At 39.1% G+C, this 16545-nt stretch overlaps 1 protein-coding gene across 1 annotated transcript in view; it reads left to right on the top strand.

Moving 5' to 3' along the window:
• LOC306904202 (nesprin-1-like) overlaps positions 1-16545 on the top strand; it is a 75163-nt gene that overhangs the window by 37740 nt on the left and 20878 nt on the right. The window contains exons 49-74 of the mRNA XM_079473959.1: positions 377-571; positions 2242-2376; positions 3360-3482; positions 3564-3725; positions 3946-4146; positions 4944-5117; positions 6244-6435; positions 7467-7598; positions 9726-9826; positions 10064-10220; positions 10362-10481; positions 10578-10736; positions 11221-11430; positions 11526-11627; positions 11740-11859; positions 11935-12135; positions 12222-12395; positions 12478-12609; positions 13637-13833; positions 13947-14079; positions 14177-14359; positions 14440-14589; positions 14690-14866; positions 14966-15121; positions 15869-16024; positions 16124-16294. Of these exons, the coding sequence (XP_079330085.1) occupies positions 377-571; positions 2242-2376; positions 3360-3482; positions 3564-3725; positions 3946-4146; positions 4944-5117; positions 6244-6435; positions 7467-7598; positions 9726-9826; positions 10064-10220; positions 10362-10481; positions 10578-10736; positions 11221-11430; positions 11526-11627; positions 11740-11859; positions 11935-12135; positions 12222-12395; positions 12478-12609; positions 13637-13833; positions 13947-14079; positions 14177-14359; positions 14440-14589; positions 14690-14866; positions 14966-15121; positions 15869-16024; positions 16124-16294 (4113 nt within the window). The remainder of the gene's footprint in view (positions 1-376; positions 572-2241; positions 2377-3359; positions 3483-3563; positions 3726-3945; positions 4147-4943; positions 5118-6243; positions 6436-7466; positions 7599-9725; positions 9827-10063; positions 10221-10361; positions 10482-10577; positions 10737-11220; positions 11431-11525; positions 11628-11739; positions 11860-11934; positions 12136-12221; positions 12396-12477; positions 12610-13636; positions 13834-13946; positions 14080-14176; positions 14360-14439; positions 14590-14689; positions 14867-14965; positions 15122-15868; positions 16025-16123; positions 16295-16545) is intronic.

Here is a 16545-nt window from a genome sequence, read left to right as displayed (position 1 = left end):
TGTGTTACGTTTTCTTCCTTTCCCCAGTCCCTCCCGCTTGCTCTGGTTGGCTGAGCTCTCCGCCATTCAAGTCTGCTTGTGCCTGAAGGCTTGGCTTGTGAGCTTTCCTCCACAGCATTCCGATTGGCTGAGAGCTCAAAAAGCCTCTGATTGAGCGACCGCTCGCCTGTGCCTTTTTTTCTACAACAAACAGACAGAGTGAGAGAGAAATTCTCAGCTTAGCTCGCCGGTGCCGCTCTCTGACAAAACCCTGTTGAGCCCATTTTCCCCTCATCTATGGGACATAATTCGCGGGACATATGTTTGAACACCTAAGGGACTTTAGTCCTCAGCGTGGACCTCCGTGGAACAATAATACAATGTGTGTTTGTGACAGGAACTGGCCCAGAAGATAAAGGGCTACCAGGAGCAGATCTCGGCTTTGAACTCCAAGTGCAAGATGTTGACCGTAAAAGCCAAACACGCTACCATGCTGCTGATGGTTGACGGCCTCTCCGACGGCCTGGAAGAGCTGGAGGATGAGGAGGAAGAGATGCCCAAACACCCACCCGCACACCCCTCTGTTGTCATGGTGAGTGATTTACACATGTCAGGGCTTTGGAGGGCGTTGGAGCATGGGAGCTTTATCTTGTCGTGCTTGTTTATTCATTCTCTCTCATCAACTTTCTTTTTCTCGTCCTCTCTGTGGACAACCATCCTATGTGACTCTTGTTTCTATCCAGGGGTTTTCTACGCCAGTGGGTATTGACTATTGCTGTTATTTGTCTGACCAAAGGAAACAGGATAAGGGTGTTAGTCGCCGTTTACTTTATCAACATTGTTCGTCTTCAGAGCATTTTTGGGTCCCATGTGGTGGACCAGATTGCCCTGCGTTGCGTCAGTGAGGGTTGCTTTGGATTTCACATTAAAAACCAACAAGCGGAGTGCAGTTTGGCTCGAGTGTATGGAATTCAAGCTTCTGTCCTTACAGACTTACAGAGAAAGGAGGGGTAGCTTTGCAGTAGTTCAGCAGTCATTGTAGCTCGGTCTATATTTAGCCTGATGCTTGAGAGCTCCAGGGGTGTAGATTACTTTAGTTTATTCAGGCAAACCCAAGCAATTGTCTTGTGCCGTTGCCCATGCGTACATTTTCACATGATGAAAGTGTGTGGGTGCTTCCTGGTCCATTCCTTTATCATGACGAGAGTTGTGGAAATGGGTTAGTCACAACTACTTAAAACAAATTCTGTCTGTTCGTGGTTCTGTGGTGCTGCAGTAGGGAATTTAATATCGGGTTTCTGCCTGATGCATGACTTCCTGTGAGATTTGAATGAAGTTAAAGGCTTTTCACACTGTGTCTAATCCTGGGTCAGGGTTAACCCTGAGTAAATCAGTGTCACACAGCAGGGCACAGCACTGCTTCTCGCCTCGGGTTATGTCGCTTCGGTGCTTTTGGTAGTTCTGGAGTGTGTCACTGTGGCAAAGGTGTACATTGTGTAATGACGTGGTGCTCAAATGTTTAGCAACATACAGCATCATAAACTTCCTCGTAAACTGCCTCAGTGTTAACCTTGTTAAAAATGGGCTTTGTAGGCCTATAGTCACAGAAAGCTGTTTTGGTACAAGCCTAAAATATTGATAATGAAAGCAAGTATGTTTCAAAGACATTTCCAACGACAGACATTTGACAAGCATGTGCTGAGACCTCCGTGCTCCTCAGACAATGTACTTTTTCAATAATATTTCACCTCAAAATATACATATTTCAACATTTATTCAGGGTTTTCAAATGTACAGTGTGACACCTGACTGCTCAGGATTATTTACTTGATGTAAGAACGATAAAAACGTTTTGTTTCTGCCTTTCCGAAACCTTGGATGTCCAAATTCACTATTTTTCAGGAAGTGGAAAGAACACTCTACTTTTTAAATCATTAAATACTACTTTGACAAAGTTGACAATCACTTTTTAATACTTTTTTATGTTTACATATTTGCAGAACCCAGTGACAAACATAAAGGGTGTCTTATAATAAAGATTTATGGCAAACAATCTGAATGAAAGAAAAGAAGATATCCCAGGATTACATGGTTTTGAATATCAGTGTGATAAGCCCATATTATTCTTCAGTCTTCTGATTTTCTTTATCGCCGTTCTTGTTTTTTCACATCTTCTCTTGGTGCTGGACTTTCCGCTTAGTTTCATTGTGTCTCTCTCTTTCTTTCTCTCTCTATTTCTCTTTGGCTCCAATAAATGGTCAGATGACAGCCGGCCGTTGTCATACTCTCCTCTCCCCGGTAACAGAGGAGTCTGGTGAGGAGGGCACCAACAGTGAGGTCTCCTCTCCCCTGGCCTGCAGATCCCCCTCACCCGGGTCTAACGCTGACACTTCTCAGGTACCAACGGCACTTTACCAATACATTTCTCACGGCAGCCTCTGCACACATATCGATTTGAATAGGAATGTTTGTCTCAGGGTTCCCACGCTCATTGAACACAGTTGTGATTGTCCTGGAAAAGTGGTGGCTGTATAATACAATCATTTAAATCTTTATGTGAATATAGAATACAACTATGTAAATGTCTATAATGTGAAGTTTTGTATATTTTTCTTATAACGCTTAAACTGGGATTGTGTACTTGGTGCCAAACATTGAAACGCCAATACAACAGCTTTGACAGTCTCCTATTCTACAATAAGCTACAGGTTCAAACATGCAACCAGTTTAGAAAGCAGTTTGCCACACCACAAGTCAGTAATAAAAGGTTATTTTGTACTAATAAAGTACATTAAAAGTGAAATTTAGAAAAAAGCGTAAACACAAACGTTTATTTTTTGGAGTCAGAGCCTTAATAATGTATACAGACAACTCAATAAATGTTTACTAAACTTTTCAACGTTAACAAATCAGCATTTGGTAGGTTCCTTTGTGTTTGTCAAAACAAATTAGCTTGTTTAACAAAGTTGTAAAAAAAAAAACAGAACAGCTGAACAACTGGCAGGCTATACCTACGACAGATAAGTTACATCAAAAAATACTTGCAGTTGGTTCCCAACACTAGTGCACATACAACATTGATGTAATGATTGGACTGCAGAACCCTGATTTGATCAAAGGGGCTTTGGAAGTAACAAAGATGTTGAAGCGTCTTGCAAACACAGGATCAACCGCATCATTGTTCGTCGTTGTTACTGTGTAAATGTGAATGCTGATTTCAGGCAACATTGTGAAACATGCGTTCACAGATGCTCAACACGCAGTAGTATAGCTACTGTTTTGATGTATTTTTAGAGTATTAGCACAGGTTGTTTTTTTATTCATGCATGAATGCAAATACAGTCACAGTTGTTGATAACAGTTGCTTTTCTTTTTTACAGATTTCAGGTCGAGCTCCTCTAAGCAGAGCACCGCTACAGGAGCTGTATGACCCATCCATGGAGTCGTCGGCCTCGGCTAACCTGGATGACCTTCAGCGCTCATGGGAGACCTTGAAGAATGTGGTAAATTTCATCGAACCATCTCGCATCTCTAGAACCAAACCCCATCCTTGTACGCTGGTTAACACGTGCATATCTTTTCAGATCAGTGAGAAACAGAGGAGTCTTTATGAAGCTCTGGAGAGACAACAGCATTATCAGGAGACCCTGCAGTCTGTCTCGACAAAGATGGAGTCCATCGAGACGGCACTAAATGAGGGGTTAGAGCCAAGCAAGAGCCCAGAGAGCCAGATGGCCGCCCACCAGGTGAGAGATACAGGCCATCTGATGAAGCAATAAAGCTAGATCACAAATAAACTTAAACCTATCATTAGATATCAACATCACAACATATACCATACACTAAGTAGTGTTTATTAGTTTACTTTTCATTTTCTGTGGCATTACCTTTTCATTTCTTTTCTTTAACTTCAGGCATAGCATTTATCAATCGTTTTAAATGGTTACATTTGTTGTTTTTTTGAAGGCTCTGTTGGATGAGATCCTGATGCTTCAGGATGAGATCAGTGCGATACAGGCCTCTTTTTCTGAGGAGCTGCAGATGGATGAGGAGAGTTTAGATGCAGATACTGGAGACCAGCTGGCCTTGCAGTCTACTCTCACTGTACTGGGAGAACGGATGGCAACCATCCACATGAAGGCATCCGGCAAGCGTCAGCTTTTGGAGGTGAGAATGCATTATTTAACTCCTTTTTGCGTTCTTTCCTACAGTATGTTATTCTTGGACATAAAATAAGATTGTACGTTTTTTACACATATTTTCAAATAGTGGACAGGTGTAGAAGGTGCCAGTTTTAGGTTGATGCAGTAGTTTGTCCTGTAATTGTTGATCAGCAATTGTGCCACAACAACCCATGCATAAACAAGAAATGGCTTTTTTATGAGCTTTCCACTGGCGAAAGTTCGATGCATTAAAGGGTTAAATTGTGAGAAATGTTTAACCTGTATTTATGTTGTTTTGTGTTTCATAATTGTTTTACTATTTGTTTTGGTGGAAAGCCTATAATAGGCGTGTGATGGGTTATGATTAATACTATTTGTAGTTGCCTTGCCCGTTTTACACCCTGTTTAGTACTGTTCATTTCACCAAACCTTAGACACACCTAGACAAGGGCAAAGAAAGAAAAAGAGAGTGAATTTGAACCGAGGAGCAGCAAAGTAAATGCCGTCATTTTACATTTTAATACTTATATTCCTGCTTTGTTTTATTCTGTTTATCTGATCATGTTGGCCCTCCTGTGAACTCCCTGCGAGTCAGTCTTTTCATTTGCAGACGAAAAATTTCGTATTTTAAGTTGTGCGTTATACTTCACAAGTTTCTATTACAAAAAATGGTTTAGGCTGTTGATGGTGTATGACCAGATTGTGGGTCAACGTTTGAACGTTTTTCCAAAACACACACCTTTAAAAAGATTACTTGACAGATTACCGACGGCCTCATTCTTTGCGTTCTCTGTCACGCAGGAGCGCCTGAGCGAGCAGTTAGAGGAACAGCGGCAGGAACAAGCGCTGCAGCGTTACCATAGCGAAGCAGAGGAGCTTGACAACTGGCTGCTGAGCACACGGGCCACACTAAGCTCCACCCTACAGCCACACCCACAGGATATGGACATGGAGGAGCAGCTCATTGACTGCCAGGTAAGAGCACCAGCTTTTAAAGGATAGAGTGACACTGGAAGCAAGTGTTTATTTTATTAAAGATAAATAATAATCGACCACTTATCTTATTGGACAAAATAAATGTAATTAAACTTTACATGCACAAATTACTTTACATGCAGAAAGTCCTTAACCTGTATTGCTGTGTAGCTTCCTTTAGTTTAACTGTTTCTACGGTATGGCGAAAATAAAGAAAGAATAAAATATCCACAATATTAGAAATCCGTGATACAGTATCATGTCTGAAGCCACCAGAGTGGTTTAAGGTAAACCTGATTAGCTGTGTGCTTTTGTCCTGATCTGTTGGTCAGTCGGATTAGGGATTTCTTTCTCCTCTGCAGTCATCAGTGCTGTCCAACAGTGCATGTCTGCATTCCCTCAAGGAGACTCGCACACTTACTCGTAGGCATTTCTTGTGTTTTGACGAGAGGTTTGTAGGGATCAGGTTGACCTTTAACCTGAGAATTAAGCTCTTTTTGAGAATCCAGGGTGGCCCTGACCCTCAACTGACCGCTGTTAATGTTATTCCAATCCTCACTGTTGAATGCTGTCGGCTCTCTTAACAATGAAGCTCTATTCAGCTTAAACTGTCCTACATATCCGCAGAGCACTCTATACTAACTGCATGCAGTTTGGATTAGTGTACCTGTGTTCTGCTGTGACATGGTAGTGTCTAGATGTCTGAAGACCCGAGCTTAAGAAGATTATCAGTCACTGTACACACACAAACACACGCACACATGCTTTTGTCCTCTCGACTTCTATTTACAGCATCTTACACCTTGTGTTATGCCTGTAGGGTTTATAGTCCGTCTCTTGATTCATAATCAATATTTTATCATCTATTCATAATAATAATTCTATTTATAAAAGAAAGTTATGTGTTGTTGTTTATAAAGGCTTTATAAGAATATATCTTCATGGCAGTTTTTGACAATGATGACAAACAAAGAGAACTTCTTTAAGCTTAAAGTGTTCAGTTCCTAAGAAATAGACATGCTGAAAAATATAGCTGTAGGTCAGTAGATGTATTTTTGGATAAAACTGTAATTATTGCATAAATGTATTGCTAAGTCCTATTTTCAATCTCTTGTTGCTGGTGTAGAACATGTTACTGGAGATCGAGCAGAAGGTGTTGTGTCTATCTGAACTGTCAGTACACAGTGAGAGTTTACTCATGGAGGGGAAAGCCGGTACACGGAGCGACGCTGAGCATCTTTCCTTCAAACTCCACAGCCTTAAATCCAGCCTGCTGGCGCTACAAAGAATCCTACAGGACAAACAGACCCACATACAGGTAAGCGACACCGTCTCCAACCGTAACACATACATTTAAAATAAGAAAACTCATTTTTAATAGTTGGGTATAATATATAAAATTGGTCAGAATACAGAATATGGCGCTACAGGAAACAAGAACCACACACACACTAACATAAACTCTAAAATATACAAACAAATGGATGCTTTGTACAATAGTACAAAAGAAAAGGCAAGCGCTGTTCATTGTTGAGAAAGATGTTCCATTGCGCTTCAACAGCAAATGTCTAAAACAAAGAGCTTTTAGAAATGGTGGTGAATGTCTGGCATTTTCGTCCTGCTTGTGTAAATGTAGCTGTCTTTGACATAATGCATTCTCATTTGGGTTTTGTGCCATTTTTCCGCAGTCTAAACTTTGACCTATATTGAAATATTTTTTTCCTTTTTTTGTATATGTATTTTTTTCAATAGGGGTTTTTATGTAGTTTTATAGTTTGGACCCATTCTATAAAACAACTGAACCAAACGTGAAGTTATATTCACAGTATGTAATGTTCTTTTGTGCATCAAATAATTTAAAGGAAAATACATTTTATATTATCTACAGATCTTAGAGATTCAGGCTGGTTCATGTTTAAATAGATTTGCTTTTAGAACAAGGAAAATAAGGTTTTAGCAATACTACAAATGTACATGGTTTCCAAACCATTCAAAAATAGAATTTTCAGACCTGAAAAGGACATGAACATTGATAAAATCTTGTGCATCTGTATTTTTTATGCTCAGCACTGAATTATTCCATGAGTGCAGTCTATAAATATATATATAACAAATCTATAAAATTCTTAAATATCCGTTTAAGTAATTTAAATGAGCATTTTATCGCTTGCAAAAACAAGTTCAGAACATAATTCGAGTGTTTTAGCTTTCACTTGATGCATAGTTTGTGACAGTTGATTGCATTTTTATAACCTTTGTTTTACATTATTATTCAGACACATTAAAATGTCTTTTCCATTGTGTATGTTTAAAGGTTAATCTTTAACTGACCTCTGTCTTTCCTTTAAGGGGTCACTACAGGAGCAGGAGGATATTGAATCAGACTCGTCTCTGTCTCAGAGCCCCAATATGATGGACTGGCTCAGTCAAGCACGATCTACACGCAACCAGCAGCACCAAGACACAGTCCAAAGACAGAGGGTATAGAGCGTCTTAAATACTTAAAAGCAATAAAATGTAAAAACATGATAGCTAGAAACCAACAAAAACAATCCAAGGTTTCTATTTAGCACAGTCGCTAAATTAACAAATAAACAGACACCACCTGACCTGGCTATTCCGCCACACCTCGGTAGCAATGAATTCATGAAATTTTTTACAGAGAAAATCAAAAACATCCGTGACAAAATTGTAAAAACTCAACCTCCAAATCTGTCTTATGAATTAGCACCAACCATCGCTACAAAACAAAGGCTCCAGCGTTTTTCACCTATAAAACAGAAAGATTTAATTCAACTTATCGCAACTTCTAAACCTACAACTTGCTTATTAGACCCCATACCAACTAAATTATTAAAAGAGTTACTACCTGTTGCAATTGAGCCCATTTACAACATTATCAACTCATCAATTAATCTAGGCCATGTCCCAGGACCCTTTAAGATGGCCGTCATTAAGCCTCTAATCAAGAAACAAAACTTAGATCCAAATGAACTTGGAAACTATAGACCGATTTCAAATCTCCCATACCTGTCTAAAATACTAGAAAAAGTAGTGTGCACTCAGTTGTGCTCTTTCTTACAAAATCACAACATGCAGGAAAAATTTCAGTCAGGCTTTAGACCGCATCATAGCACTGAAACTGCGCTCGTTAAAATTATGGCATCAGAGAAAGGTAACATCTCACTCCTGGTCCTGCTTGACCTTAGTGCTGCGTTCGATACCGTAGACCATAACATACTTTTTGATCGCTTACACAATTATACCGGTATTGAGGGACAGGCACTACAATGGTTTAGATCTTACTTGTCAGACAGACATTAATTTGTCCATTTAAATGGAGAATCGTCCAATCTAACGCATGTAAATTATGGATTACCTCAGGGATCGGTTCTAGGACCCGTGCTGTTCTCCATATACATGCTTCCCCTCGGAAACATTATTAAAAAACATGGAATTAGCTTCCATTGCTATGCAGATGATACTCAGCTATATATCTCATCAAGACCAGATGATTCCTCCCAGCTATCCAAATTGGCAAAGTGCATTGAAGATATACAACATTGGATGACCTGTAATTTCCTTCTTTTAAATTCTAATAAAACAAAAATATTACTTATCGGACCAAAGACACGCAAAACAAATATTTCTGATTATAAACTGCAAGTTGAAGGATGTACTGTTACTCCAACAAATACAGGAAAAGATCTAGGCGTTATATTGGACAACAACCTGTCATTTCAAAATCACATCTTAAATGTCACAAAAACAGCCTTTTTCCACCTAAGAAATGTTGCCAAGTTACGAAATATTCTGTGTGTTGCTGACGCGGAGAAGCTTATTCATGCATTTATGACCTCAAGACTTGACTACTGTAATGCGCTACTTAGTGGTTGTCCTGCATCATCAATAGACAAACTACAGTTAGTTCAGAACGCAGCTGCCAGAGTTCTAACCAGGTCCAGAAAATACGATCACATAACCCCAATGTTATCAACCCTTCACTGGCTACCCATTAAGTATCGTATTGACTTTAAAGTTCTTTTAATCACTTATAAAGCCTTAAAGGGTTTAACCCTACCTACCTAACAGAGCTTCTATCACACTACAACCCATCACGCTCTCTAAGATCTCAAAACGCAGGACTTTTGATAATACCTAGAATAACTAAATCCACCAAAGGGGGTTGAGCTTTCTCATACGTAGCACCTAAACTCTGGAATAGCCTTCCTGATATTATTCGAGGATCAGACACACTCGCCCAATTTAAATCTAGATTAAAAACGCATCTTTTCAGCCAAGCATTCACTTAATGCAAATATGCTAAATAAACCACCAGGAGAAGCTGACATTAGATATTATTTACTAGAATAATTGGATTTATTATATAACACACCATGTAGTGTGTTTTACCCTTTCTTGGGTTTTTTGTTTTTCCCCTGTAAAGCTGCTTTGGAACAATGCAAATTGTGAAAAGCGCTATATAAATAAAATTGAATTGAATTGAATTGAATGCGTCTTAGGACACAGATACGTGCATTTGAATAAGTGACCTTTGCGCTTGATCTGGAGGTTAGTTGTTGACATCAGCTCTCACATGTGATGCAGGAGTTGGAGGAGCAGCTTGGCGAACAGAAGAAGTTACTCCAGTCTGTAACATGTAGAGGAGAGGAGATTCTCTCAAAGAGAACAACACCGAATGGAAAGAGGTGAGGCCTGTTAATTCATCCACTATCTCTACTTCTGTTCCTTTAAATTTATGTCAGAAAGGTTTCTCTGTATGCTGGAGGAACATTTTGCACTCATTTGTCTTACTAATATTCTTCAATTGCATGCTTTTGTTATGAAAATATCACATTACACATGTTTTTGCCTAATTGTACTAAAAAGAACAAGTGTATACTGTACAGACTATACAAACATTATGAGCTTTCTGCCCTCCATAGTTCTCCCACAGATCATTCAGAACTAGATGATGATCACTGGCCTGAGAACATGTTCTCAAAGGATCAGATGAGAGTAAGATGGGAGAACATGAGCAAAGACCTCAACAACAAACTCCAGCTGTCACTCAACACGATGGAGCAGGTGACGTGTAACATGGTAAACAACATCCACACTATGCTAGAACTGACATTTCAGATGATAAGGTTGTATTGTTTTGATCTCATTCCACGGTCACTTTCAACGCCCAGGTACACAAAGACTTGTTCCTTAAATAAGGACCTGTATGTGTTCTAATAGGTGTACCAGCCAGTGTCCAGCCCTTGTGGGGTTTTCAGAGGTGAGCCAATGACACAGGACATCCTGTCACCCAGAAGTCTGTTTGAAGGTTTCAACCAAGAGCTGGAGGACCTGCCTCAGGTACTGCAACATTTGATATTAGACCATTACAACATGTTTAGTGTGAATGGAGTTAATGAAGTCAGTTTTGGTTGTTCATTCATGTCCTCCCGACAGGAAGGGAGTGCTGACAGTAAGCGTGTTCATGCTCTCGAGAAGGTTCTTTATGAGGCTGTGTCATCAGCTTCCTCATGGCTGGACGATGCTGATAATGAGCTTGTATCTGGTCCAATGCTACTATCCGTTGATTCAGAAACTCACCTGGGCCATTTAGAGGTGAGACAGGCATTTCACGTTGTGTTTTATTGGTGCTGTCAAATCGATTAATTGCGATTAATCGATTCCAAAATAAATGTTTGTGTTTATATAATATGTGTTTGTGGTGTGAATATTTAAATGTATGTATAATTACACGAACATAAATGTATATATTTAGGAAATATTTGTAATATATATTTATATTCATATGTTATACATATAAATTATATTGAAATATAAATGTATAAAGGTATATTTTTACATGAAAATGTGTTCAAATTAGCAAAAGAAATTATAAATGTATGTTTGTGCATTTATAAATACATTTAATATATACAACACACACACAAATATATCATATAAACACAAACACTTACAAACACTGGGAATCGATTTATCATGATTTGACCGGAGTAAATTTTACTCTCTTTTTTTAGAGACTTTGTCTCTTCTTGTCTCAACTTTTCTTGTCCTTTCTTCTCATTTTGGCTCGTCTCCTCAGGGTTTGAGTAAGGAGATGAAGAATATCAATGAGGAGGTGTTTAGGTGTAAAGCGGTGCTTGTAGGAAAAGAACGGCTGTGGGGTGAAGGAGATGTTTTAGTTAAGGAGGTGTTAGATGGTTTAGAGGGAAGACTGAAGCTTATGGATTCCGAGTTAGGGCAGCGATGTGACAATATAAAAGAAAAGCTGCAGGAACTCAACGTTTTCCAGGTAAGTCTTCTAAGGTATGTTGCTTCTGATTATTATATGCATCCTTACAGATACACTTTCATCTGTTTTTCTTTCTTTCTTTGCATTTTTGTCAGACCGATTTGAGGCTCCTGCTCACTGCGCTCAGCGATTCAAAGTTCCAGCTATCACAGAAAATGAACGCAGCGATGGAACGGCCCGCCTCCAAACAGATGGAGGTCAGATTCAGACACTTTTTATGTTCCCTGTCATACAAACCCCATCAAAACATTTAAATTATGATATAATTTGTCTGAAAATTAAGATGAATGAATTGTCCGTGATACACAGATTCTAGCTGAAGCGGAGGACAGTCTGAGGGAGTTGGAGCAGAAAGTTTCTGAGGTGAAAAGTAGAGGAGAGACACTGCAGCCTAACCAGCTGTGCACTCAAGAGCTGCTGAAACTACAGGTTTTACAACCATTCTTGATTTCATGTTTTTAGTTTTTACATGATCATATAACTAAACCATGTTCTTTTATGTAGGATGCTTATGAAGAGCTGGTCGAGATGGTGGGTGCCAAGCGAAGCGGTCTAAACCAGACGTTGGTCCTAAAGGCTCAGTACGAGAGGGCTCTGCAGGACCTGATAGATCTGGTAGACACAGCCCAGGACAAAATGGCAGCAGATCAGAAGATGAAAGTGAGCTCTGTGATCGAGGTTCAGATCCTTTTGGATAAACACAAGGTAATACTGTCTTGTTGGTTTCATTCATTCTGGTTCTTTGCTTTTTGTATTGTGTAGGTATTTAATCTATTTGGCTTCTCCTGCAGGAGTTTTTCCAGGGGTTGGAGACACATGTCGTGCTGACACAGGCCTTCTTCAGGCAGGTCAGTGGGTTGGTGGTGCAAAGAGAGGTTCAGAGCCTTGATGAAACTGTCTCCCAGGCTCAGGCTGTACTTAAACAGGCCCATAAACGAGGAGTGGAGCTTGAGAGCATCCTGGAGGTGACTTTGTGTTTTCATTAATAATGCAAGATTTAAAATAGCTGAATGAGCTGAATGACTGTTGTATGTTTTGGGGAAGCAGTGGTGGAGCAGTTTGGCAGCTGATTATCAGGCCTTGTACAAGCAGCTGGAGGCCGTAGAGAGTGGCATCCCCAGTGTGGGCCTGGTGGAAGAGACGGAAGACAGAATGAGAGAGAGAATCGCTCTGTACCAGGTACAGCATCTACACACAGACATCGTTGCACACATACTGTACATTTTACCATAATCCAACAGTGATAGATATGTATAGAGTGGGATAGAAAATAAAATGTTAGAAAGGACAAAAAATAGTAAGAAGTCTTTACTTTTTATGCAGTATGTAGTACAGGTAGTTGTCAAAATGTATGTCCAGTTATAGAGAATTAACTTAATGTTGCATAGTTGGTGTGTAAATTGAAGCTCAGCTTTGGCAAACAAGGTATAGAGTCGAGGTTAGAAAATATTACAACACAAGAATATCAACAAAGATTAATAACAGATACAATTATAATAATACAATTAATAAAACGGTAGTTAATGCACGTTTTATTTCCTGTCAGCTTTTTGTTTTTCCGTGCATTTCTTTTATATTAAAACAAGCTCATATTCCTTGAAACACTGTAGATTGCTATTTTGTCAAATAATAGTCCAATAAAAATATTTTGTTAATTTTATACAGTACCACACATGGTCTTTAAATATTATAAAATAAATGACTAAATATTAGTCATAAATTGTTAGTTAAAGGTCCAGAGTATTAAACTTTTAGCGGCATCAAGGTTGTGAATTGCTCACTCCAGCCCTCCCCCTCCATTTCGAAGCACTAAGGTGGCTGACACAGATTTAAGATGCCGTCTCTTTTTTCCGCTTCTTTGCAGAAGGAGATTACATATTTACGAAACGCGCTCTGTAGAGCAATTTGTGTGTTTAGGGATACTGTAGAAACAACATGGCGATTTCATGTATGTAGATAGAAATAGCTCATTCTAAGGTTATAAAAACATAAAATATTTTACACACCTCTGAAGACAGTCATTATATTTATATTATATATTGTATATTATATTGCATTTCTGTCAATAGATCCTCCCAAAAAAGTACACATTGGACCTTTAAAACGTGTTTCCTAAGAATAAATTATACTTTGAGGCATGATTTTAAGTAAGTTTGACATTATCTGTTGTGTGATCTCTCAGATGTTGGTTTGTCTCTCATTTTAGCGTCTTAAATCCAGTCTGTCTGAGCGCCAGCAGCAGTTGTACAAGTTGTTGGATGATGAAAAGAGGCTTCTCTTACATGTGTCCTGCTCAGAGCTGGAGACTCAACTAAACCAGCTGGGTGACCACTGGCTAAGTACCACAACTAAGATTATTAAAGAGCTACAGCGACTGGACTCCACCCTCAAACACTGGATAAGGTCTCAACATCTGACTGCTTACTACTTGTGCTTCTGTCGTCCCTCACAAAACATTATATATATATATATACACGTAGCTGTTCCATATGACATCTCTATACATTTTTATATAGGTACCAAAGTGAGTCGGCTGAGCTTAGGCAGTGGCTGAGTTCAGCACTAGACCGTCTGGAGTTCTCGAGCACTCAGTCTGTTACAGTACCTCAAGAGCTGGAAACTGTCAGAGATCATCTTCATGCGTTCCTGGTAAGATCCTCAAACAAATACTGTTTGTTAGCCAGATTATTTAAGCAACATTGATTACTTCAAAACACTCTACATGACCTCGTCCATATATCTGCAGGAGTTCTCCAAAGAGGTGGATGCCAAGTCATCTTTGCGTGCCTCAGTTCAGAGCCAAGGAAACCAGCTTCTTCGGTTAAAGAAAGTGGACACGGCAACACTCAGGGCAAACTTGGCCCAGATAGAAACACAATGGGCTGATCTTCTCACACGTATCCCAGTGGTCCAGGAGAAGCTCCATCAGGTATGATGATTTAGACTGGGATGGTTCAGATTCCCAGTTTATCACGGAGCTAAATGTTTTATTCGTGTTGTGAACTGCAGCTGCAGATGGAGAAGCTGCCATCCCGTCATGCAATAACTGAGCTCATGAGCTGGATATCCCTCATGGAGAACATTATCAAAGAAGATGAACCGAAGATCATGGGGGCAGTTGGATCAGAGGTTGTGCAAATGTATCTTCAGAAATACAAGGTATAAGAAACGTTGAACATTCCTTTATCTTTTATTGTTTTACTTTCTAGCTCAGTGTTTTGCTTTTCTATATTTACCCCTCTCATTGTCCTCCAAACAGGGTATTTCGATTGACCTGTCCTGCAAACAGCTGACGGTGGACTTTGTGAATCAGTCGGTTCTGCAGATCAGCAGTCAGGATGTGGAAGGGAAGCGCAGTGACAAAACAGACTTTGCTGAATGTCTTGGGGCCATGAACCGGCGCTGGCAGATATTGCAGGCACTTGTTACAGAAAAGGTCAGCCATGTCTGTGAAAAAACGTCTTACAACTTTTATCAATGCACTGTACGTCATTCAATTTTCTTCCATTAAACTGGTGTGTTCTGCGATTCACAGGTTCAGGTTTTAGAGGGTCTTCTTGGAAGCTGGTTGGAGAATGAAAGCGTAGTCCAGACCTTGAAAACTTGGTTCAGTGTACAGGAAGAGAAACTGAAAAAGAAACACAGGATTGAAGATGTTTCCTCAGCCCAGAATGCACTCAAGGACTGTCAGGTAGATAATACGCTCATTAAAATGTAAAGAAACCTACTAGTTGTTGTGCTTCATGGTTGCTACAGTTACCTTAAACTAGTGAAACAGTTATATTAATTGAAATCAAATAATATATAGGCTTAAATATTATTTGAAGACCTAAAGAAGAAATTAACATTTTGTTGAGGCACTACAATTATTACCCGGAAATAAATAAAAACTAAAACTAAGACTAAAACCAGAACTGAAAAAAATAAATATAAAAGAATACATATATAGAAATATTACGGAAGCCCTAAAACACATTGTAAAAAAATCTGGAAGTAGTTTGCCTAATTGTTTTTTTTCTCTCTTAAAAAAATGATCTCCAAAAAATTTTCCCTTCACAATTTTCCATTCCCTTCAAATAAATAATTTTTAAAAGATAGAAAATTATGAAAACGTGCAGTTTAAAATGCATTATGACGTCACAATGCTTTATTCTCTCAAAAAACCTATTTTGAAAAAAAAAAAAATTAAGCGAGATTTAGGCTACAGAGGAGAATGTAAGGACAATTATGTCGTCTTAACAAAATTTCTAAATATGACACTAAAATTAAGATGAAAACAAACTGAACAGACCAAGAATCTAAATAATAAAACTGTTCTAAAATAAAATAAAACTATTGTAACTGTGCACTTCACAGTACGTACTGTAATACACTTTATGAAATAATTTTCTTTGTTTTGTCCAAAGTTGTTAAACTGTATTGTGTCTCGTTGTGCTAGGAAATGGAAGTGTTAGTTAAAGAGAAAGAGAAGGATCTGGAGAAGGCCGAAGAGAAAGGATGCTTACTTATCCAGGACAAGAAAGGGGAGACCGGCTCTGTCATTATGGAGACTCTAAAAGGGCTCAACCAGTCCTGGGCCAATCTAAATCACATGGTTGGTTTTAAACAGTGTTTACATCACAATTTTACATAAACATTAACTTGAGTTATAAAGTGGATGGGTTGAGGGCTTAGTCAGTTGTTTATTTTACAGGTCGGGCAGCAAACGGTCAGTCTTCGGGCTATCCTGGAGCAGTGGAGTGTGTATAAACAAGCGTACGATGAGATTCAGGGTTACCTGATGGAGGGGCGTTACACGATTTCTCGCCTGCGCCTCCTCACCGGCTCCCCAGAGGCTGTGCAGGTTCAAGTGGAGAATCTTGAGGTGCTAATCTTTCTTTCTTTGGGACGTTTAATTCCAACATTCACATTATCCATAATAACAGTTAAGATTCATTTATGTATTTGTAACCCAAATTACAATGCTTTCAAGGTATACGTTCGATCAGTTGCCACTGGGATCGAACCCATGGCGTTACAATGCTGTCCCATTTAAGCTAAAGGAACAATTATTTTGGTGATGAACTTTGTACGACTATAGTGATAGCCATTATGTGGAGCGAATAACTAATATCA

Source organism: Barbatula barbatula, assembly GCF_947034865.1.
Source record: "Barbatula barbatula genome assembly, chromosome: 15".
Lineage (NCBI taxonomy): Eukaryota > Metazoa > Chordata > Actinopteri > Cypriniformes > Nemacheilidae > Barbatula > Barbatula barbatula.
The sequence above is the reverse complement of the archived record's forward strand: the minus strand, read 5'-3'. Positions and strand labels throughout refer to the sequence as shown.